The sequence below is a fragment of the Micromesistius poutassou genome, assembly GCF_964030765.1.
Source record: "Micromesistius poutassou genome assembly, chromosome: 5".
In the NCBI taxonomy this organism is placed as follows: Eukaryota; Metazoa; Chordata; class Actinopteri; order Gadiformes; family Gadidae; genus Micromesistius; species Micromesistius poutassou.
In genome coordinates this window covers 9653395-9679104 of record NC_140275.1, presented here as the reverse complement: position 1 = coordinate 9679104, position 25710 = coordinate 9653395, and the positions used below count along the sequence as shown (strand labels likewise).

General features: G+C 45.1%; 2 protein-coding genes across 2 annotated transcripts in view; both read left to right on the top strand.

The window, feature by feature from the left end:
- The window catches only part of tet3 (tet methylcytosine dioxygenase 3), a 21567-nt gene extending 21092 nt beyond the window's left edge, over positions 1-475 (top strand). The window contains exon 5 of the mRNA XM_084468140.1: positions 5-475. Coding sequence (XP_084324266.1) covers positions 5-377 — 373 coding nt within the window. The 3' untranslated portion in view covers positions 378-475. The remainder of the gene's footprint in view (positions 1-4) is intronic.
- Positions 476-7228: 6753 nt separating this feature from the next.
- On the top strand, positions 7229-21819 carry npffr1l2 (neuropeptide FF receptor 1 like 2; the record flags this gene model as incomplete). Its single annotated transcript, XM_084468139.1, has 5 exons — positions 7229-7260; positions 12266-12394; positions 18270-18655; positions 19764-19863; positions 20787-21819. 5 exons carry the CDS (start codon positions 7229-7231, stop codon positions 21817-21819), a joined length of 1680 nt encoding a protein of 559 aa, XP_084324265.1.
- Between the last annotated feature and the right edge of the window lie 3891 nt (positions 21820-25710).

Here is a 25710-nt window from a genome sequence, read left to right as displayed (position 1 = left end):
CGCCTCTGAAGAGGCCCGACCGCTCGCACCCCACGCGCATCTCGCTGGTCTTCTACCAGCACAAGAACCTCAACCAGCCGCACCACGGCCTGGCCATATGGGAGGCCAAGATGAAGCTGCTGGCGGAGAAGGCCCTCCAGAGGCAGCAGGAGGCGGCGCTCATGGGCTACTCGGCCGAGGAGATCAAGGCCCTGGGGAAGAAGCGCAAGCTGGAGGGCCTGCCCGCGAGGAACGGGGGCCCCGGGCTGGGGCCGTCCGCGGACAAGAGGGAGGGGCCGGCGACGCGGCTGGCCCCCACGCTCCACACCACCTCCACCGTCACTGTGTCTCCCTACGCCTTCACCCAGCTCACCGGGCCCTACAGCCGCTTCGTGTGAGAGGAAGGGGGGCGGGCGGAGTCTCTCTCTCTCTCCGTGTGTTGGTCCTGCCCCCCCCCCCCCCACCCCCCAGGGAGGGGCCGGTGGGCCGCCGTAGAGGTGGGGGGGGGCGCGCGGGGGGGGGAGGGGGATGGGGGGGGATCTGGGGAACATGGTGTGTTTATCCCTGACATCGGTTCCGGTCCCCCCCCCCCCCCCCCCCCCTTTGGGAGGATGGACAGACTTTTCAGACTTTTTTTTACCTCATGTCAGGCAGCGCTGTGGGCTCTGTGCCGACGGACTCTGCCTGTGGTGCTCGTCCTCTCGGTCGTCGTGGGAGGAACTCCATAGCTTCTGGTTCTCCCATCAAATTTTTATGATCCTAATTATTGCTATTATTATCAATATTATGATTGCTATTGTTACTGTCAATGTTGGTATTACAGGTATTATTATTGTCATTATGAAGACTTCTTTTTTTTTTTTGCGTTGTTACTATGATGTTGATGTTGATGATGTGTCGATCAGACAGAATTGGTTTTTTTTCTGTGTGTGTGTGTTTTTTTTATGTTTGAAAAAGCGCCTTCCAAATTTTTTATTTTTTTTCTCTGGTTCGTGTTCTCGTTTTTTTTTTATTTTATTTCGGTCCTTCTCTTTTACCTTCCTAGTGGAGGTGGAGCCTCTCTCTGCACCACAAGACATTTTAAACTTGTCGACCCCGACGAGGATTCCAGTGGTGAACGCGCTCGCAACGCGACGGAGCTCGCCGTTGACATCACCACCGATTGGGCTGGGATTGATTTGAACCTGGAATCATGTTTGCTGTCCTGAGCCCCTTTTTTAGATAGTTCTACTTCTTGTGGTGCAGACGGACTCGCTCCACCTCCTATAACCACACCTGGTGCTCCTCCTTCTCCTCCATCAGCAGAGGTCTGTCTGTCTGTCTGTCTGTACGGTCGGTCGGTCTCTCTGGCCCTTGATGCTGTTCATGGGTGCTCTTTCATACAAAAAACCTCGGCTCTCACAGTCATTGCGAGTTTGCTCGGAGCAGCGTGTTATCTCCTGCTGAGAATGCAACATGGATTGATTTTAATGCGTCACTGATCTGTTTTGTTTTTAATCTGCCAATCACTGAATAATGTTCAAAATATTGTTTTTAACTTAATTCTGAGACTTTTTTTTAGTTCATACTGTTGCGATTTCCAACCTCCCTGTCAAAACAACGTGGGTAGGACAGGGGCATGGCTCTGATTTGTAAGAAGTTGAACCAGGTATATACAGACCATGCTGCACTTAGTACAAACAAATGCATTCCCGGCTTCTCAATGTGATGCAGTAGGTGGGAGCAATTCATCTTGTGACCACTAGAGGGCATTGCTGAACTCCTTTTGAAATGCGGTGCGCACAAGCAAGCAAGCGAGCGAGCAATTATGTGCCATTGCTCCGCTCGCTAATGGGCAGATCCTTGCCCTACTGCTGGTACCATCTCTGGCCACTAGGAGGCAGCATCGTCATGCCTATGGTTTTCTGAACCATGTCTTGGGTTTCCCTAGACATATCGAGGCCAAGGTGCTAGATGGGTCTTTTGAACCGCACTCATTAAATGGCTTTCCCTCTGCACTGCGGGGCCTCTCCTTGCTCTGCTTGAGTTGGTGCTGATCCCAAAAGATTCAGAAAATTGGCCACATGGTGCTTTTCTACAATCTCTCTTACACACATCGGTACTCAATGCACACACACACATACACACACATACACATTCATACCCACCCGCGGTCATAGGTGCTCACATTGTCACCCATTTACACACACACACACACACACACACACACACACACACACACACACACACACACACACACACACACACACACACACACACACACACACACACACACACACACACACTCTCATGACCGCGCGCATACACTGTCTGGTGCACACTGGTGTCCTAACACTTGACCTTCTCCTCTAAAGGGGCCCGGTCTTCTCTGCATGGTGCTGTCATCTTGAAGCAGACTGACGTGTGTGTGTTCCTCCTCTCTGATGGCTGAACGGTTTGAGGCAATTTGCCAAACCCCCAGAGAGCCCTAGAAATCATAAATGCCCTCTGTCTACCGTCCAGCGTTCGCGCGGCGGCCCAGACTACTTGGGGGGGGGGGGGGGGGGGAACCGTTTAGGTCATCAGTCGGTGCTGTGCAATTGACTCAGTGTCTCACCGGGGGGTTAGGCGGCGGCGGCGGCGGCGGCGGCGGCGGCGGCGGCGGCGGCGGCGACGTCTCTCGCAGGCTGGAGTGGAACGGCCCCTCAGGTTGTCTGGGGAACCATTAAGCCACCTCGTCATCAAACGTTCACACTTTGCACTGTAGAAGCATCGGCACACTGCTGGGAGGCTGAAGAGTGTTGTGTTGTGTTGTGTGTGTGTGTGTGTGTGTGTGTGTGTGTGTGTGTGTGTGTGTGTGTGTGTGTGTGTGTGTGTGTGTGTGTGTGTGTGTGTGTTTAAGGGATTGCAGCATTGCAAAAGGATATTCCATTTGCGGAGCCTTGCGGCTATTGGGTTCTTGGTGTTCGTAGTGGAAAGGTCGAACACCAGGGGCCAGCTGCTCTGAGAGAGGGACCGCCCCCCCGACCCCCCCCTACCCCCAGTGGCTCCTGGGGGTGGGGGGGGGGGGGGGGGGGGATGATCGCCTCGGTGCTGGTGCAGATCCTGGTGCTAATTCAGTGCAGTCTAGAGCAGCTCTCTGCCTGACGCAGGAGACGCACTGGTCCATCACAGGGGCCCTTGGTGGGGGCCCCAGTGACACACACACACACACACACACACACTTGCTGTTTGTGAGGACCATAAACCGCGATGACGTACAGGTCGCTAGTGAGGTCAGAGGAACCCTGAGTCCTTCCCCTTGTTTTCCTTCAACAATCCGTCCCCATTTCTTTTTTTATTTCTTTCTTTCGTTTTTTTTTTTACAATCTGTTATTTATTATACAATGATGCTAATGATGATTGTCAATATTTTGAGGTTTCATTTGTGTTTCATTTGATATAGCGAATACAAATTGTACATACATGAGAAAAGATTTTATAAAAGCACTTTTAACCTTGATTTTAAATGAGAAAAAGAAAGAGCCAACTATTGACAACTTGAAGCTTAGTTTTTGGTATGTTGTTGTTGTTGATTTGTTCTTTTTTTTGTTTTGATTTGATTTTTTGTTCATTGAAATTTTCTCAAGAGAGATGAAAAATGTAAATATTTAAATATTTAGGTAAAATTATTTAACTGTTAAAGAATAATGACTAAAAATGGAGAGGGTCGTGGTTGGGAGCTGGTTGAGGTTTTTTTATTTGTATTTTTTAATCTCCTGAGTGACAGCAACACTAGGTCACTAGCTGTTCTGTGTAAATGTGTAATTATAAAAAAAATGCTGTTTTACTTTTTTTTTTTTGAAGTACTGTTCCTCCAGTAGTCTGCCTCATACAAACGAGCCACCCTTGACCTTTCGACCCCTCCCCCACTGACCACATCTCGCCACACGGTGCTGCATACTATTTGCCCAACTTATGACTTATGAACAAGGTCATCGGAATACAGACACACAGCACGCAATGTAAATCTTCGGTCCGAGAAGCGCAAAAAAAAAAGACCACTTCAAAAAACGACATACAATCCATCTTCCTTTTAACTATATAGCCAGCCAATCAGGAATCAAACCAGGAAGACTGGTTTTGGTGGTGGGGTTGTACATCGGGAAGAGTTTGCACTTGTTATCCCGGACCAAGCTATGGGTCGCGTCTGTGGCGGCGTCTCATTCACGACCTTCCGGAATCTTCTCACTTAGTAGCCTAGTTTGGTAGGAGGCGTTCGGGAACGTGCACTTGGACACGGCTCGGAGAGAGGCGCACCGGCCCTGTTTTTTTTGTCACATGTGTTAGACTATCAGGTGGTGGTGGTGCGGTGGTGGTGACTTCCCCAGTTGTTTGAATGTTTTTATTACTGTATAATTATAATTGATACTATAATCAAGAAAATCTCTAGTAAGGTCGTACTCAAAAACCGAGATCCCAGGCATTTAGATTCTTTACTGATCATTCCTCGTTTGACGCAACGACATCTATCGGCTAATCACACTTTAGGTTCATACGGGACGAGGTCTTTCTCCGTCTTTCCCCGACCCCCACCCCCCCCCCCCCCCCCCCCCCATGCCCCGCCCATGTATTTTTCCCCCGTACATCTGCATGACCTAGTGTCCACACTGTATGTATTTCCAGGGTTGCAGTTCATGTTTGTGACCGGCGGGTAGGAAGTATGCGTGCTCTGAACGCTACACATTGTTTTTCCCCCCCCGATGTTTGTGGAACTTTCTATACAAACCACATGTGCGACAGGGTGAGCAGGTGCTAATCACGCTACACCTGGAGTTCACAGTCTTTCTCGATCGGATCGGACGTCACTCGGGCGGGGAGGGGGCCGGGCTGTTGATGTCTAACACATCCTCGATAAGACCTCGCGCTCCGCGGGATACTTTTAACACCCTCAGCGTTTCCTTCTGATGGTTTCACTGCAACAAGGCTGGGATATTCTGTCAAACGATATATAGAACTGTAGAGAGATCGTGAGGTTCTGTACTTGGTACAGAACCTTCTGTACTTTTGGTTCTGCAGCAGTACTGGAGGCTGGTGACATTTTTGTGTGTGTGTGTGTGTGTGTGTGTCTGGTGTGTGTGTGTGTGTGTGTGTGTGTGTGTGTGTGTGTGTGTGTGTGTGTGTGTGTGTGTGTGATGATAGCACCGTTTGTTCTCCATACTGTAGCTCTCCTGAGTCACGCACTTCCTTTTTAGATGATCAACACTTAGTCGATTTTATCTCACACAAACACACACACACACGCACACACAGACACTATATACACAACACACAGAACGTTGGCGCTAGTCGTTTTCATGGAGAAATTTGTCCATGTTCCACAATGGGGATGGAAACTTTGATCTACGATGCAAACTAAAAGCAAAGCAACACAAATGGCAGCTACATTCCTGTATGAGTTTAAGGCTTGTTCTGGGTTTCTTTTTCCATGTCAAGTATGCAGTATGTAAAAAAAAAAAAAAAAAAAAGTGTTTTTGTTAAGTCTCTCTCTTTGTAGCTGTATGGTGTATTATGTGAATACATAGTGTATGTGGTTTTAATCCCACAATATTGTTTTACGTTTCACAATATTAACATAATAAAACCATGGAAGTGAACCTGCCTTTGTTTTCCTCTTCAGTATCTTTATCTTGGTGGTCACATCTAAAGAATCCAATAAAAGGAGTCGCTCAGGAGTGTGAAACGTTGACAAACTGAGCGGAACACATTCCACACATTTCCATTCCACATTCTCTTTTACAGCACCTGCTGTCTGGATATAGCTGTCTTGCAACAATTGGCTCTCCTTTGACATCATTCACAACTTTCAATGGCTCTGGATTTGACCTCATCAAAGGTCTATCTTCAACCTCCGTCGCTGAAACCTGCACAGGCGCCTTGGCAACAAGTCACCTCATGTGGCCAATTAGAAAAAAAAAAAAAGATTGGACCAATCGGATCACTTGAAGGTATAGAAAGAGGTATAGAAAATGATTGATAGATTGCAAATTTGAGAAAAGGATGGAGAGAATATTGCTTTGGGGAAAAAGGAGGGATAGAAAAATGATGGAGAGAAAAATGAGGTATAGAAAAATGATGGAGAGAATATTTTTTTGGGGGGGAAAAGGAGGTATAGTAAAATGATGGAAAAGATATATTCTCTCCATCATTGAGCAAGTAGAGTCAGTGCTAGGCTACTGGGGTGGAACGGCCATTAAAGAACAATAGAGCTGAAAGAATGGAATACAAGTAGAGCAACTAACACAAGTTGCCGTTTGAGGACAATATATTGAAACACACACAGTAGTACACACACAGCTCTTCTCAGAAAGAAGAGTGAAACTTTTGAGAATTGCGGCACAGGTCACGATCATTCCATCTGGTTGGGAAAATACTGAAGGATAATATATGTACGAGAGAGGAGACTCGAGACGAAAATAATAGAACATTTCAGAGTTTCTCGTAGTTATTGTATTATTCGCGGGCCAAACGGTAGACGGTAGTATTTTTCGTGTTAGAGGTAAAAAAAAAAAAAACCAACAACCTTAATCTGCACAAAATGTTAAGGTGTAGGGAGGAAGGAAGCCAGGGCTGTCACAGCCACCGCCGCCGCTGCGCTGTGTGTTCTCCCCCCCCTGTGTCGGCCACACACCCCCTGTCTGTCTGTGCGCTGTCCCTGTCACCCCCCCCCAACCGCCCACACCTGGCCTGCATCCACTCATCAACTCCCCCTTCGAGTACACCTGGTCTCCCTGCAGTCGTCGCCGGATCGCAACCGGTCGGACTTCAGTGGTACCACGGCTCCGGTTATTTCCTAAACACTTCACCAGTCGCTGTTCTCCTGAGATCTTGTATCCAACCTTTGTTTCCGGTCTGCCTATAGTTCAGTGGATCAACACCTCCAGTGTGTGTGTGTGTGTGTGTGTGTGTGTGTGTGTGTGTGTGTGTGTGTCTGTGTGTCTGTCTGTCTGTCTGTCTCTCTCTGGTATCCAACCTTTGTTTCCGGTCTGCCTATAGTTCTGTGGATCAACGCCTCCAGCCTGACGTTCCCCACTCTCCTCCCCACTCGCCCCCCCGGCCTCGACCCTGGGCTGCTCATCATGACAAACCTTTCCATTTACTCCAGCTCCGGTCCTGACTCTGTGTTCTGCCCTTGGGCGCGGCGGTCTATCGAGCCCTATACGAGGGCTTGTTGATCAGTGTTCACGTGACGCTTTTGTCTAGACGAAGCTGGTGTCTAGACAAAGACGGCATGCAGAACTCCAAGTCTCAGGGCTGTGCCATGTGAGTGAAACAGAGTTATTTGAGACTATTATGAGACTATTTCAGACATTATTGCATAAGAGGCTGGGGGCATTGCCGTAAGCTGGTTGCAAAAAAAACATACAAACTCACACAGGAATTGTTTCTCATTTTTAAACATTCTGCTACTGAGCTTAACAAGCAAAAAAAGAGGGTGAATATTGTCTGGAATAAATGTTGAATCTGTAATGGTGTTTGTATCTGCTTTTGTATCTGTGTGGGTGTTTGTATTCATTTGGATTCACCTAGAGGTGGGAAGTAATGAACAGAAACTTTGTTTTTCAGCTAGCTGTGCTTAACTATACTATTTGACTTTTACTCCCTAAATTCTAACACAAATATCTGTACTTTCTACTCCTAAAGTAAAAAAAAAAAAAAGACTTTAGCTACTGGCTGGTGACTTTAGTTTGAATGCATCGGAGGGGAATTATCACTCAGTGCGTTTACATGACACTCAAGAAAGTCGATGTATTGGCTTAGTCCAACTATGATTGGATTACTAAGATGCATGTATACACCTTAGTCGAGCTAGCATTAAGCATTGCGCCGTGGCCGAACTGACGGGGGTATTCTCTGATATTATGAATCTTACAGACTGCGTCGGGTTCTCCAACTCTCTGGTACTTCCACAACAAGTAAAGACTCCTAGTCGGGTTTATCTCGCCCATGGGGAAAAGGAATTGGGGAAAATTAACTTTGCTTTGGCTTTGACTCTGAAGTCCAGATTGAAATGCGACATGCCGAAAGATGTAATACACGTCTCTACTGGCCAGTCTCGATCGGAGTGACAGCTTGGCAACATCCACAGTTAGTGAAGAGAGAGGGAGTTTTGAAGTCCATGATGAGACCGAGCGGGACTCGGAAGCGGAGTTGCCAAGCTGTCACTCCGATCGAGACTGGCCAATAGAGACGTGTCTTACATCTTTCGGCGTAGGTCCCGCCCACGAGATTCAGCTCAACAGCAAGCAAAACTTTTGGATTCGCAAGCAAAACTTTTGGATTCGCAAGCAAAACTTTTGGATTTGCAAACAAAACTTTTGGATTTCCATTAATACATTTTTAGTCACATTTATTTTACTTGCAATAAAACATTTTTTGATTGCAATGTCGATAGTTTTGCTCTCAAATCTATTTTTTGATTGCAGTGTGGAAAGTTTTGCCCTCAAACCTATTCTGTTTGATTGCATAATAAAGACACAAATCTACCTCCATAGAGAAAGCGATGTTTCAGCAGACAGCTGTCAGTTCACTTCGGGTCCATATCATTTCTCAGACGCTCCATTGTTCCGACCTCTCGGTCGTATGCGGACTGCTCCGCCGGCAGAGCAGCCGGAGGAGTCGGCATGTAAACACTAGCGCATGGTACCGTGGCCGCAAGCTGCTCAGGGCCACACCCTCCACCTTGACCCGCCTCTAAAAACGGCGCGTTTGTGGAGAGCTCATTGTGGGACTGGCTCGTAGTGGCTGTAACTCTGCGCCAAGGCTGAATTTCTTGAACGACTTCAAGTACTGTATTAGGGGCCCACTAACACCTATATTAAAGCATCCATAAAATAGCATGCCATGGGACCTTTAAAATAGGGGGTGTTTCGGCATAATGCCGCGCGAGCCCAGGCGAGGGGTTATTCCAGACGCACGATCCGGTTGAATCAAATTAAATATAATCGCAACGAAAATAGGATCTATTGTCCTTCTAATTGTAACAAAAATAGGCCTATATTATCCTAAGGTTGTATGTGGGTTTCAGTGTAAATGTAAACGATATATATTATATTCAAGCTTATATCTCTAGGTAGGCCTATATAATTCGCAGGCTATTCGTATAAGTTGTTCTTATTCGTGATCATATTCCTATTCGTGTATTTCGTGTTTATCGTGTTCATCGTGGTCAAAAAACTATATCGCTCTCGACTCTGGCTGGCGTTTTTCTAATGTGTTCCCCTCTCGGCCCTCACATCCTGGTTACCTGTATTGAGTTCCAGGTGGCATCTCAAACAAACATGAAAGTGCCAGCAGGGGGAGATAATTTTCAATAAAATAAACTAAGAATAAATTGTCCCTAACAGGGGGATAAACATTCATACGGGTCGTTTTAGTGCGTCGTTAGTTAGTTTCGAGATCATGGTAGGGGTGTTTTATATGTTTTGCCTATTGTGGCGAGCAGCATAGGCTATATTATATGTTATATGTGCTGTGCCGATTTTTGTGTAGATAACTAATCATAATGTGATCCCATTAACATCTCAGTTACTCCTATACAATAATCAACCACCACTCTCAATTGAATTACTACTCATTATCAATCAGTGACAGTATGTGTTCGAGTCAAACCTTGTGCTGCTAATAAATCTCATTAAGCCTACAAGAGAATAATAAAGTCTACTGCAGCAGACTTTCATTTCTCCAAATCAAAATGACTACAGGTGTAATGTATCCCTATAGTGGGTGTAGGGATTCTCACACGGCCCATCATTGACGATGTGCCAATGTGACATAAAGGTGTTGAAACTGGATGGTAGCAAGTCCCTTGCTTTGTCTGGTGAGAAAGAAAAACAAAACTATTTGCATTATCTGCTACACCGGCTACAACACACTGAGAATAAGGATTAAGGATTCACCATTAAAGTCAATTATATATTCAATTAGGATTATGTAAATACATGTATATCCAGTAAAATAAATAATTTAGGTAGCCAGGTGTTCTATTACTTTTTACGCTATTTGTTTACATGTTGACAATGTGTTTATGTATTTATTTATTTATTTATTTATTGGGTAGCAAGGAAATAATTGATATTGTTATACATCAATTAAGACAACAATCAATTTTGATGAATCAACATCGATATACATATTGAGCCAACAATATTGAGCCCATGGAATTAAAAAGACAATAGGAAACCGTGCGCGACTACCAGGAAGGTGGGGGGGACGCAACATTGTGTCGACAGTGAGCCATACTGGTCCGGATAGGACTGAGGGACATACGACTTCTCGTTTGTTAAAAAGAAACATCTGAATTGGTGAAGGTTGGTTCTATTTTTATATGTTATTGGTAGTTGTACTTCACCCTGGGTTATTCATACTGTTGACTGTAGGAACTTCCCGCATTATATTGAATTTTTTCGCCTTTTTTTTCTAAATGATTCGCGGGTGTGATTACTTTGCTTGTTTGGATGGACGGTCCCTTAATATGATCAATCTTTTAAAAGCACGTAATAAACCTTTTTTAGAATGTACTCGCTTAAGAAAACTGCCACCACCTTTATTTTACCGGTCAGGTCGGGGCTGCATTCAGAAAGACATTCAGGGCTATGGATAAAATATACTCTATTCAACAGTTAATAATGCAGTTGGACAACCGACCTTGCCGAATTTAGTTTGGATGAGATATTTGCCTTTTTCACCCTTTGCAAAAGCTAATAGCTCCTTGCAAAGAGGACCGATTTCTTCACGATAAGTTATCTTGTAAATAATGGACATTGGGTTCGCTGAGTATCACAAACTATTGAATCATTATCATCATCATCATCATCATCATTATCATTTATATAATAGCCTACAATATATTTTTCAATATATTAAACGATGAAAAGGCAAGGCAAAATCAACTGTGCCCTGTGAAATAGTGACATAAGTGGGATATATATGTTAATCCCGATGTATGCTGGATAGATCTTATCGATCCATCATAAATCTAGGCGGAGCCTCCCACTTGTGACCTCAATATGCCACAGGTAAGGTACTATCTTAAAATGGCTAATCACTCACACCTGGTGCTAAAATAGGGACCCTTTATGATGTTTTTTGAAATGGTTGTAGTTTTTTATTTGTATTAAACAAGCCATCGCAGATTTACATCTACAAAGTGTATCCCATGGGTTTCAAAGGTAATCAGTTGATTAAGTTGACAGACAAATTCAAAATATTTACAGGGTGGTGCGAGAATGCTTACTACTACAGGGACAAGACTGGGTCAAGGAGTTAATTTGATTTGAGGGGACCCTGCCTTCAAGCCCTACAACAGGGCTAGATTATTGAAATTAAAAATGAATGGGCCTGGAAAATATGTTTGATTGCACATAGAACATACAACATAAAAAAAACACTGAAAAACCTATACTGTGCTGCACAGTATAGCGAACCTGTATAGATATGCCAATTATTCTCAGTCATAGCAACCACAGATACTGTTATTGTTCAACATAAGTGGTCTGCTATGACTGGACCCACTGGCGCTGGTCTACGTGGCTACGCGGCTACGTACTTTTTATTCTGAAACTGAAAATAAATTCATTACTAATTTGATCAATGTTGAAGATCGAAAAACATTCAACCCTTGATCATTGATGTAAATATATACTACAAGTATTCTCAGCCATAGCAACAACATGTACTGTCGTTATTCAACATAAATGGCCTGCTATAATTACATCAGCAGCAATTCCAACCCACTAGGGATGGGGTTTTACCATTATTCCACACACAGCCAACCTTATCAGCCGCAGAAATACCTTCAATCAAGTAAGCTAAATTATATGGGAAAGATTTCTAATCCAAATAGCGAATCTAGAGACATAGCCTTGTTTCATTATTATTGAATGAATTGCCATTTGGTTGGCGTTATGGTCAAACCGGAGGAACCCAAGCACAGACAACGGATGTTGAATTAAACCTGAGGTTTGTTTGTTGACGAGAGCAGTAGGGAACAATAGGCCGTGGACAAGCAAGGATCTGGCGATCTGGCGATGAGTGGCTGAAGATCCAGGGTTTAAGTAGGGCAGAGACGATGGCCGGGTCGGGTCGGGTTGCGGCCAGCAGTGCGGAACAAGGCGGCACAAACAACCCTTAAAATCTTGTGACACAGACGGAGATGAGACTGAGACGATGGGACGGCAACTTCAACCTCCCGTGCCGTGGAAGAGAGGTGGCTGGTAACCGCCATAGAGTGCTCAAATGCTGACATACCTGTGGCTGTGCTTGGTAGGCAGTTGTCGGAGTACTCGATTCAGGCCATGTGGGTGCTCCAAGAGGAAGGTTATTTAGCAGAGACGCAACAGAGTGCCGCTCCAAGTTCCTGGCTGGACCGCTCCGCCTGCCCGTTAGTCTGTGGATGGTAACTAGAAGACAAACTCACTGATTCTCCCAGAGCTTGACAGAAAGCCTTGAAAACTTTGGAGATGAGTTGCGGTCCACGGTCAGAGATGACGTCGGAGGGTATTCCATGGAGACGCAGCACATGCTTAACCTAGAGGTCTGCCGCCTCGAAAGCCGAAATGGGGAGTTTAGGGAGAGCGAGAAAATGAACCGCTTTTTCAAAACAGTCTATACACTATTGGTGAGAATCACTCTGTTTCCCTGAGATGGAGGAAGACCCATAACAAAGTCAAAGTCGAGGGCGATATGGGACCAGGGGCGGCCGGGTACTGGTAGAGGGCGGCGCAGGCTAGTGGGCAGTCGATGGGAGGATTTCCCGCGAGCACACACACCGCGCAGGCGGCCATGAAGGCACGGTTGTCAGCATCCATAGTGGACCACCGTAAGTGCCGCTTCAGGAGAGAGAGAGGGTGCGGCTGATTCCAGGATGGCACGCAAACCTGGAGGTGTGCGCCCACTGAAGGACCTGGAAGCGAACTGACCTCAGGCCTCAGGTCTGCATCTAGAAAATTCTCATCCGAGAATCCGGAATCCAAGCAGCGGAAGGGATTGTTGTCCCCAGAGAAGCGTCGCTTTCAAACTGAACCCTGGTCCGGGGTTACAGTCGGGGAAGTGGTTTGGCTCACCCGTTAATGGGGAGCCTGCTCTTTTTGGCCGCAGAGGACAGGAGGCAAGAAAGTGACCGACCTGGCCGTAGTAGATGCAAACTCCGGGCTGACACTCGGCGGAGGTGTTCTGCTTGTGAGAGACTGGCCGGACCAAGCCGCATGGGTTCCTTTCTTGGGGGCATGGGAGAAGGAATGTGAGGAGTGGGCTGAAATGTTGGAGAAGGCTCTGCGCTCGCTCTAGCGATTGGTGGTGGGAAAAAGTGAGTTGGAGTGCGACTGTACGGCGCGCTCGCAGACAGTTATCTAACCTCATCGCTAGTGTGAATAAATAAGGTTCACGACTGCGTCAAAGCATCTGCGTGGTCATTGCGTTGTGTCGACGTGGAACCATAACTGAGGCTTTAGGCTTATTCACAAGCAGTCCTCCAAAGATCGATTTGACCGTCGGTGTCTTGATACTGTTCATCTTCGAGAACGCATTATTTGCATGAATAGGTTGACCAGAACAAACACAAACATACTTTGGCACAAACATAGCCAACGTCTTCAGTGTGCCAAAGTCTTCGGGACAAGCAGCCCAAAAAGTCCTCAAGCTTTCAGTGCCACGGAGGGCAGCTTTCATTTCTTTGGTGGCCTGGATGTCAACTAGTTCTGTAACATATTTCAGCCATAATATTCTCTCATAGCCATAGTACTGAGTAAACTTAACATAAGCTGTAAGACTTGCGCATAGCCACAACCAGGCAGCAGCTGATCATACATAGATGAAGGGGGCGGGCTTTTAAAGCCACAGAACACGCCCAACTCTACCTGCCTATTTAACTCGGACTCCGCCATTTTAGAATCAGAATCTCTTGGGCAGCGTATCGATTAGATGTAAAGCTTAGAGACGCTCCACGCGTGTTATATACCATTCCTCTCCTTTTGTTTCATAGACGATAGACAATAGACCAACCACCTTAACCCAATAAAGTGAGTTAAAAGCGATCCTGTCTCGGCGGCCTTTCCTGGACTAATATATCTTAACAGTTCACTTTGAATCACTGCTTTGTCCATCAGCATCACCTTCTTCACATAACGTGATTGGGCACACCCAAATTCAGTGACATGTAAATGACATGAAGTCATTAAATCTGACAGAGAATCAAGCAGAGGTTTGGTGCTATTTTGAGCAATATTAGGGGTTAGAAAATGCAGATTTGGAAGCGTTCGCTGTGCCCCTAGCCAATAACATGGAAGCCAATTTGCTCCGGGCAACTTGGGGCAAGTTCTGTACTCAATTATCAATGAAGAAAAGTGTCTGGGTCTGTCTGGGTCTTCATGCCGAAAAAGACCCTGGGTTAAATTTTCTCCGGAATTACACTTTAAGTATATCCACCACAGATTTTTCTTTTTTTTTCATTGACATTTAGATCCAGCCCATGGGAGTGCTGTGAATAAGGTGTCTCCTGCCGCATGCCTCAGGTGTAGATGCCACCTGCAATCAGCCTCAGAAATTAACATATTGTCCTTTTCAATTCTTTCAGTCAAAGGCATGAGTCAAAGGCATAATGGGCCCCAAAAGCACCAATCATACCGTCAGATATTCAGTTTCGCCTTTCTATTGCTTGTTTGCTCGCTTGCTTGCTCACTTATTAATCTGCCAATGTCTCATTTGGTCTGATGTTTAACGTTACATTTAGAAGAATCATCAATCTAGACCTTGGAGTAAATAACATCTCTGGAATATTGTACATTCTCTCTCTCTCACACACACAACCACACACACACACACACGCGCACACATCCCAAGTGATGAATGGAAGGATCTCCCTGGTGTTGTTCTCCTTCCCATACATACTGGGTACTTAGCACTTAGTCATGTGGCCTTTATGTGGTAGTCACACGAATCTCTAAAGCTCTTATGGACCTTTGTCCATGTGTATACATACATACAACATGTTGATGTACCTGTATATACATCCAGTGACATTCCATCCCCCACATAAGTTGTATCTTTGTGTAAGTTTCTCACTGGTGGTTGCTTTGTATAAGGCTGAGAACCGACAGCAGCAACTGCTGTTGACTGTGTCGGCAGCGTTTCGTTGAGAAGGGTCCAACTACCAAAGCTGGGTCCTTGAGGCTTGAGACTCGAGTCGTGAAAACGGACCTGACCTGGAGTTGAGCTGTGCGACTCTACTGACAAGCAGACAAACAGAAATTCCGTAATAATCTGAAGGCTTTGATAAATAATCATTGATTAGTGTGCCGTTGTCAGAGCCGAGTACTAAGAGAATGAGTACTGTTCAGTACTGTTGGGTCATTTATTACTGCTGGTTGTACTTGATAAATGATACATATTTTCTGAAGACTTTTTTTTCAGTTATCCAACCTCAGGCACCTCATCAACTCGTCATCAGCTATTCAACAGAATACCCTAGAAACACATTACACACAATAGTCATTATTTTTTTACATTGAATATTACTGTCACAAAGCGTGAAACGCATTAGAATCTAGCACCTTCCAAAGGTGCTAGATTCTAATTGACCGCCAGCGGGCGCAGTGACATTAGTTTCCAATTTCATTACAGCGATATTCTACCGAAGAAAACTAATGTGAGAGAGATTGAAGAATGTGTAATGTACTGGTGTGATACAGAGCTGGGGTGATATAGAGGCTGGTGTGATACAGAGCTGGGGTGATATAGAGGCTGGTGTGATACAGAGCTGGGGTGATAGAGGGTTGGGGTGATATAGAGGCTGGTGTGATACAGAGCTGGGGTGATATAGAGGCTGGTGTGATAGAGGGTTGGGGTGATATAGAGGCTGGTGTGATACAGAGCTGGGGTGATAGAGGGTTGGGTGATAGAGTGTTGGGGTGATAGAGTGTTGGGGTGATAGAGTGTTGGGGTGATAGAGGGTTGGGGTGATAGAGGGTTGGGGTGATAGAGTGCTGGGGTGATAGAGGGTTGGGGTGATAGAGTGTTGGGGTGATAGAGTGCTGGGGTGATAGAGGGCTTAAATGCATCTAAGCCTGTAATGTCACGTCACTTATGCGTGCGTACTTATAATTGTGTGTCGCTTATTAATTCAACACTTATTTTTATAGTCTGTCAGGACTTGTCAAGAATTAATTGGAACAAATGTAAGGCAATACCACTCAACCATTCTACATTTAAAACCAATCTCATGACAGCCCCTTTCGCCTGGAGACCCAGTGGTATGAAATACCTGGGAATAAATATCATAGCTGCCATTGCAAACATTTTCACTCTGAATGGCCCTGGTATCCTTCAATCCATCAAAGGATGGAACACAAAGAAGTGTTGATTCTTATGGTTTGCATTCAAATGATCAGTTGTTGCCATCTGTTCCATTTGCCCGCACAGAATTGGGAAAAAGGGCTTTCATGTACTCTGCTCCTTCTACATGGATCATGCTGCAAAAAGACAGGAAAATAACGGAACTGATTTCTTTGAATGCTTTTAAATCCCGACTGAGAGCACTTGAGACTACCTCCTTTTTTATTTCTAAGGAAATTAATCAGTTGAATTGTATTCAGAAGACAAAGTGTAACATTGTGTAGCTTTTGTATATAAAAAAAAATAATCATGAATTGGAAATCATGGTCCAAATATCAAGCTTTTCTGTTTTTCTTAATTCTAATTGCTGTCTGTATGTTGTAACTGTAACTTTTGCTGCCTTTTTTGCTGCCTCTTGGTCAGGACTCCCTAGAGAAAGAGGTTTTTAATCTCAATGGTGAAATAAAGGTTAAATGAAAAATAAATTTAAAAAAGGGGACATAGACAGATGGATGGTCTTGCCATTCTCTTTATGGGGTATAATCCCATTGAAATTCAGAGTTGGTTTAAAGACATTAAATCCCTTTTTATGAACTTCCTTTGGAATAACAAAAAAACCGAAATTGCCTACAAGAAATGAATCATACCTAGATCCAAAGGAGGCCTGGTTGTTGTTTCAGCACTACCCACTAGTATGGGCCTATAAACCTAAATATTTAGAAGGTAGCTGGGAATGGATAGAGAAGACCATCATATCTCGGGAGAAGAACATTTCTTTAGCATCACTGTGGTGCTATCCTAAACTCCCATCTTTAGTTGACAATGGCATCATTGCTTTTTCATGCTCCATTGTAAAGTTAATACATAGGAGACTAGGCCTCAATGGTCAAACCATTCCATCCTCTCCAATCTGGTGTAACCCTCTTTTATCAGCTGGAGGACATACATTAAATAATGCAACCTGGAAGAGGCAGGGCATTACAACAATTGGACAGTTTTTTAAGGACAAAATATTGCCAATCCATTAGCAACAACAATAACAATATGGCCTGCCAGATTCCTATTTTTTGATGCATGCACAATTATCATCAATTACTAACAGTGTTTGGAATAACGTTGTTTAAAAGAACGGCGTTAGGTAACGCCGTTATTTTTTCAGTAACGGGGTAATCTAACTAATTACTGTTTCCGTCGTTGCAACGCCATTATCGTTACTGAACGTTAAATGTGATGCGTTACTATGAATTGATTGAATAAACTGCGTAATCCGAACGCACCCCTGGCTCCACACACAAACATTAACTGCTAGTGAGGAGAGGTTAACAACGAGATAAGCGATTATGATTGGCTAAGGCAGAGTCATGTTTCATGGTAGCCAATCTGAGCCAGTGTTTTTACACACAAGCCAGGCCATGTGCACCACACACACACACACACACACACACACACACCAAACAGATTCAAAGAAGCAGCAGAGAAGGCGAGTCCGGAGCAATCCGATGAAAAGTTGGCATTTTCAAGTTGAAGATATAAGCACTACTTCAAATTCATTGACATATAGCAACTTTTTTTTTTACAGTAACGCTTTCCCTGGTAACTAGTTACTTTTATTATAAAGTAATTAAGTTACTAACTCAGTTACTTTTTGGAACAAGTAGTGAGTAACTATAACTAATTACTTTTTTAAAGTAACGTTCCCAACACTGATTACTAATAATAAATGTAAAGAGGGAACAGAGGGTAGAGGGTTCAGGGTGGGCTTAGTTGTATGCTCTTTGTGTGTGTCAGTTATTAATTCAATTAACTTTATAGTTCTGATTTGATTGTTTTTTTTTAGACATTAGAGATCACACGTTTTAAACGTTATGACTCACCATCAGAGCCCCTCCTTAAGTGTGACGTTTCTGCAGCTCAGTCTCTAGGTTCCTGACCCTGTGCCACAGTGTGCCACAGTGCGCCCGGGACGGAAGCATGGACGCACCAAACAGCGCGGAGGACGAGGTGCTGGAGATGGTGGAAGGATCCACCATCGTCACCATGGCGACCCTTTACAACATCAGTCGTCACACGTACGGGGACGTCAACGTCACCAACGCCACCTACTACTCGTACTACCCGCACTCTCTGCACATCGCCGCCGGCTACATCCTGGCCTACCTCTTCATCTTTCTGCTGTGCATGGTGGGAAACATCCTGGTGTGCCTCATCGTGCTGGGGAACCGTCGCATGCGCACCGTCACCAACCTCTTCATCCTCAACCTGGCGGTCAGCGACCTGCTGGTGGGCATCTTCTGCATCCCCACCACGCTGGTGGACAACCTCATCACAGGTAACGACAACCTCATCACAGGTAACAACAACCTCATCACAGGTAACAACAACTTCATGAAAGGTAACAACAACCTTATCACAGGTAACAAAAACCTCATCACAGGTAACGACAACCTCATCACAGGTAACGACAACCTCATCACAGGTAACGACAACCTCATCACAGGTAACGACAACCTCATCACAGGTAACGACAACCTCATCACAGGTAGCGACAACCTCATCACAGGTAACGACAACCTCATCACAGGTAACGACAATCTCATCACAGGTAACGACAACCTCATCGCAGGTAACGACAACCTCATCACAGGTAACAACAACCTCATCACAGGTAACGACAACCTCATCACAGGTAACGACAACCTCATCGCAGGTAACGACAACCTCATCACAGGTAACAACAACCTCATCACAGGTAACAACAACCTCATCACAGGTAACAACAACCTCATCACAGGTAACAACAACCTCGCAGGTAATAACTTTTTCACAACCTCCTTGCAGGTAATAACCATCTTATCACAGGTAATAATAACCTCTTAACAGGTTACATAAACTTCAGAGTAACACAGGTCACAACCACACAACAGTAACCCGATATTCAGTTCTGTTAACTCTGTGGGATTCAAATTGAAAACGGAAGAATGTAAGAATATATAAGCTAAAATATATATTTTTTGAAATCTCATGATGTAACGTGGCTAGAACTTAATGGGATGTTCATTAGGTTTATTCCTAAACTCTACAAAGATTAGCGATGACTGACTGGATAAACTAGGCCTCACATTTGTTTAAAGGCAACCTAGTAGCAATGATATAAATTGTCCCTTTATTAAGTAAAATTGCAAATTTGGAATATCCACTTTATTTTTTTCCGGGTTATTATCTTAGTAAAATTGTTAAAATTAGTTTGAATGGAGAAATCAGCTCATCTACAGCAAAATGTATTCAAGACACACATAGTGTATATAATCCTGTATATGTTCCTTGATCCTTTTTCCCTTAGACAATTGAGATGCTTTGTGTGTCTATATATATCTATATCTGTCTATAGGGGAGCATCTTCTTGCTTTGAAATGATCAATATCGACCTCCTCTGACAGGTTGGCCTTTCACCAACATTGTTTGCAAGATGAGTGGTTTTGTTCAAGGCATGTCCGTATCAGCCTCCGTCTTCACACTGGTCGCCATCGCCGTTGAGAGGTTTGTACCGTGGGCACTCCACTGCCCATTCACTGTAATTATTCTTTTGGTTTAGTTCCCCTGACAAGCTCATAAACATCAAACAAAAATAGTTTAGTGCATTCATATAAAAATTTAAGTGTTTTTTTTTTAGGGGTGCACGATAATTATCGGGCCGATAACAGAAGTTATTATGTCATTCCGATAAGTCAGATATCATGACGAATAGCCCCGATAACAGCCTATATAATTTCAGTGCCCCGCTCCCACTAACGCTAAATGAAAGGTCTTATCGTAACCCTAAAAGTACACATCATACAATCAATTGCAATACATGAGTTCACAGCTGCACGCGTATATAGAAAATGTTTTTTTTTTATTATTATGTTACACCTTTCCTGCTGTCGGCTCCCAGACTGCAGTCGAGGAGCACAGGGGAGACGTTCCCTCCAGGGCCGATGTTCTCTCGGGGATACCACCCTTCCCTTTGACCGGCAGTGGCTCTGCTTATAGGTCGGAATATGGGAGTGGTGGCACTGATCTTAGGTCATGCTCATATATATTTATATGTGTGTGTGTTATCGGTTATCGGTATCGGCCTTTAGGAGCTGAAAGTTTTTTTAACCTCCAACCAGGCATAATATGCCTGGTTAGAGGTTAAAAAAAACACGGCAGACAAACAAGAGGGTGGGTCACAGGCATTGTGTGTGTGTGTGCGCAAAGGAACAAAGAAAACTATCCTAGTCAATAACACACAGAGATCAGCAGACAAAGCAGACTTGTTTGTCTGCTGGTCTCCGTGTGTTATTATTGACTAGGTTTGTTTTCTTTGTTCCTGCCCACATTGTAAAGCATCCTTGAGTTTGAAAGGCACCATAGAATCATCAAATGTATTATCATGTACCTTAAAGCGTAGGACTTTCTCTATTATCGTCCAACACTAGGTTCCGCTGCATAGTCTTCCCCCTGCAGCCAAAGTTGACACTATTCATCGCTAAGGCAACCATATGGTTGATCTGGGTGCTGGCGGTGGCCATCACGTGCCCGGCGGTGCTCGCGTTGACCGTCGACAAGGTGGACGACCATTTCCTGGCGTACGACAACAACCTCAAACTCACCTACCCGCTGTACATGTGCTACGAAAACTTTGCCAACCCGCTGATGAAGAAGGTGTACACCGCCGTGCTGTTCACCCACATCTACATGGTTCCCCTGGCCTTCATCACCGTCATGTACGGATGCATCGGCGTCAAGCTCTTCTCCACCGTGGTGACCGGCCGCGACCTGCAGGAGGCCGGCAACAACACGGCCCCGTGCCTGGCGCGCAGAGCCGGCCGGCCGGTCATATCTCAGAAGAAGATCAAGGTGGTCAAGATGCTGATCGTGGTGGCCCTGCTCTTTATGCTCTCCTGGCTGCCGCTGTGGACCCTCATGATGATGACCGACTACGCGGGCCTGGACAGCAAGCAGCTCGACCTGCTGTCCAGCTATGTCTTCCCGTTCGCACACTGGCTGGCGTTCTCCAACTCCAGCGTCAACCCCATCATCTACGGCTACTACAACGAGAACTTCAAGCGGGGCTTTCAGGCCGTGTGCAAGACCCGGCCGTTCTGCTGCCCGTTCCGCTGCTGGCGGTGGGACAAGAAGACGGGCCGGACCAGGAGGGGAAAGCCCACCCACGGAGGCGGAGGCGGCAACACAACGCGCCTTAAAGATCCCACCGCCGTCCCCAACCACGCGGTTTTTGGCGCGACGAACCGCGTTCACCACGACCAGAACTCCGACCCCGTTTCACTGGCGCCGGCGCCGAAGAGGCCGTCCCGGATGGTGTGCGGCGTGGTGGTCCACTTGGAGCCGAGCAGCGCCAAGCCGTCCTCAGAGACGTCCGCCGTGGTTAAGACGGGGCTGACGGGGAAGGAGCAAGACAAGGTCAGCTCCTTGGGGAACGCGGTGGTCCAGGCTTGGGATAAGCAGTAGTTCAGTCTCCTCACTAGTTAAGAGGAGGAGACGATGAGGACATTCTTTGGGTGCGAACACATGAGATGGGATTCAATCATGAATGACTTTTGACTAATGACTTTTGCACGCCGTCTCTCGTAAGTAAGGAGAATAGAAACGCACCGTGTGGTCCAGCTGGGACTTCAGGACCCTCTGCCTCCGTCCTCCTCTTCGTCATCTGCCTCCTGATCCCTGCCTCTGTCCGTCTGTCTGAATCTGAAACCTCCTCTTCATCCCTCACATTCATTCTTTTCCTTCTTCTCCATCACGTATTTATTTATCTCCTTCTGTGGCCTCCTTCTCCTTCTCCTGCTCCCACGTAGGCCGACTGTCGACTGTCTTTTTTATTTCCCTCCTTCTCTTCCTTCTGTTTACTTCTCTGAATATTCTTCGCGAAGAAACCACTTTTAGCTTTCCTTTTCGTTTTGTATGCTGATTGTCACGGTCCAGCCTGCAAGAGTCAAGATGTTTGTGAGTTTGTGTTTGTGAATTGTTTGTGAATTGTCTAGGCCTAGTAGGGAGGTTACTGCTTAGCTAATCAAACAACGAATGCTTAATCTCCTAGCTAGAATTGTGTTGTGTTGTAACTTCGCCCCCGAAACGGAGACCCCCCTGTTAAAGGTTATGAAGGGAGTTCAAATGTCTTTGTCTGAAGTTTTTAATATTTAGTATCAAGCAGGCGCGATTCTAGGTTTCTTAAACATCCGGGGCTCAGTGGGACGATCGTGGGTGGACGAGATTGTTGACGGGGGGGGGGGGGGGGGGGATCGCGGACGGGATTGTTGACGGGGGGCGGCGGCGGACGGAAGGTTGAATTGTCTTTTTTTTTTAATTATTATTTTTTCAAACAAAAATAGATTCGGGGCTGTTTCTATTTGATCCGGGGCTTTAGCCCCGAATAACACAGCCTAGTGACGCCACTGGTATCAAGCACGTCTGGTCTTGAATAAAATCTAAAATAATGTAGACGCAAAATGCCTCTACACACCATGAGCAAACGTTTCACTCTTGGCTAATCAATGGACGTGCCGTTATTGCCGATGCTCAATCGCCTTTAGCGTAGATTCCAGTAATGAAAACAATGAGTTTGAAGTTGAATTGGTGTGTTTAACTTTAACACACCACTGCCCTACACAGTTTCATTGATCAGACAGTGCCATTGTGTTGCGTGTTATGCGCCATAACACCAACAGCAGAACGGTTATCCAAATAACAAAGAAGTGTACAACACTTCGTTACAGTGTGTGTATTCACACACACACACACACACACACACACACACACACACACACACACACAGTCTTAGCTCATTGTCTCATTGGCGGGCCAAATTCTCTGGGCGGGCCAAGCAGAGAAAGCGGAGGTAACCTGGTCCCTTATGACGACATATAGGGCCAAATTCCAAATCGGCGCGTTTGAGCTTTCATTTTTTCAAAGGCTGAGCAGGATACGTCATACCTAGTGCTCATTTTACACCTAATGCCATTTCTAGCCACTGGGGGACCATAGGCAGGCTAGGGGAACTCATATTAATGTTAGATGTTATTAATTTTCATGCCATGGGAAAGCATTTAAGCATGTTTGCGACTTACTAAAGCAGTTATAAAATGCACAAATGCTTTGTAAAATAATTGCTCCAATGTCTCCGTAGTAACGTAATCACTTGGGAAATTAATTCTGCTGCTTTTCTGAAGTGACAAGTTAATTATCCCAGATTTCTGAGAAGATTTCATGGCCAAAAACAAATACTGAATGACGCCATCGAGTGTAAGATTGGGATTCAATAACACAAACCATCTTCGTTATCAACAATATTGTACATATATATATTGTGGGTTAATTTGCCCTCAATTTCAAGCTTTCTGCCCGAGTTCATCTCAAGTTCAAAATAGTTCCTATGGTAACGATAGCCGACTCTTGGTCAGTTGAACGTTGTTATGGGAACCAGGCTCATGAAAGTAGTTTCGGCTGGTTAGCGTAGCGACACTTTCTGTAATTAGGCACGATCTTTTTGTCCGTTCTTTCACCGGGCATTTAAACACGCTCGAGAATGGGAATTGACCAATCGGAGTGCTTGCTTAAACTTGCGTGTTATTGAATAAGGGATGTATTGTATATGAAATGCTCAGACAGAGCTTCAGCATCCACACACACACACACACACACACACACACACACACACACACACACACACACACACACACACACACACACACACACACACACACACACAGGAGTGTTGATCCTGGACAAACACTGCAATGTTCTCAGCTCAGAACATCAAATAAGATCAGGCTTCGTCCATCTGAACAACCCCACAGCCCTCAGGGAAGCCAAGTCAACAAACTAATAACAATGCAATGCGATCAATGTCAACATGATGAGGACGGGAGGATCTCCCAACATCTCAAACATAAACCAAAATAAGGCGGCACATGTTTGCTTGAGTGAGATAGAGCTCTTAAGGAGGAGAGCTGGACAAACAATGCAATGTCATCAGATCTGGGCATAGTTTCCCGATAACGAATGGATCCACGCTCGTACGATCATTCTCACAAAGGATCTTTCAAACCTTCATAAACATTTTTTGAGCGTTTCCCGAACTTCCTCTTAACATGAACGCGCGTGCGCTGCTCTGACGACGTTCGTAGGCTTGTAGCTGTCCACTGACACGGTGCTGAAATGGGCTCTGTAGGAGGGGGAGACGCACGAACAGCAGAGTAGCCTACGAAAAGAATAGACTAATATGAATGCTACACACAACACAATTGATTAGGCCTAGGCCGACATATGCTATATCAGTCCTAATCCTGAACAAGCATACATTGCATTGTACATTTTTCACGGCATTTCCCTCCCTGAAATAATTCCATATTACAAAAATAAAAAATAGCGTGTGTGTGACAACTATAGCATTTATCTAAATGTGAATCTGAAACATGCGCAGCAAAGAGAGCAGACTTTCACTGATTCCGCATAAAGTTTCATTGATTGGCGCGCCGCGCAGTCTCTAGTCTAGAATCTTCGGTGTAAACATTAAAAATGCAAGGTTCCATTCATTCATTATCATTCAAACGCAGAGGTATTGACATGGCTATTGCTGTTGCTGGTCTAGATCCTGCCCATATTGTTGGGCAGGGGTATGATGGTGCAGGCAATGTAAGCGGGAAAGGCATGCATCGCAGCAGTTTCCCGCAGCAGTCTATGTTCACTGCAGAAACCACGCTCTCAACTTGGCGATTGTGCACTCCACTAAGGTCAGGGATGTTCGTAACTGTCTAGACACGGTCCAATAAATAATGAACTTCATCACAGCCTCACCGAAGCGCCTACAGTGCTTTATGGCAAACAATCGCAACAAAAAACGCCTGCAGAAATTCTCAGACACCCGCTGGTCTCAGCTTCATTCATGTACAGTATGTCTTCTGTCATTGATCAATATGAGGACATTTTAACCACGATGGTTAAATTAAAATCTGAGGGAGAGAAGTGCAGCTCGAAAGCGAACTCCCACACAAGCAATGGAATCATTAGATTTTATTATATGCCTTGTGATTCGGCTGCGCATGTATTTTTGGAATTTTAAATTGCTGCAATAAATTATATTTTTGTTGACTTCTAACATGTCTCTGTCTTTGCTGTTTAAATCTAACAGTAGTCTATGAGTAATATATCGGCGGTAACCACTGTTGACTCCACTGAGGCTATAGTAACGTTCGATACGAGGGTTCTCACGACGTTCATTACGCAACAATGCTTTTGAGAAACGGAGTGAAAACTGTACGATGCTCGTACGACAAACTTCACGAACCACTTAGGCTAACGCTGCTTTCGGGAAACTGGGCCCAGAACAGGCTTTCCGTCTGAACA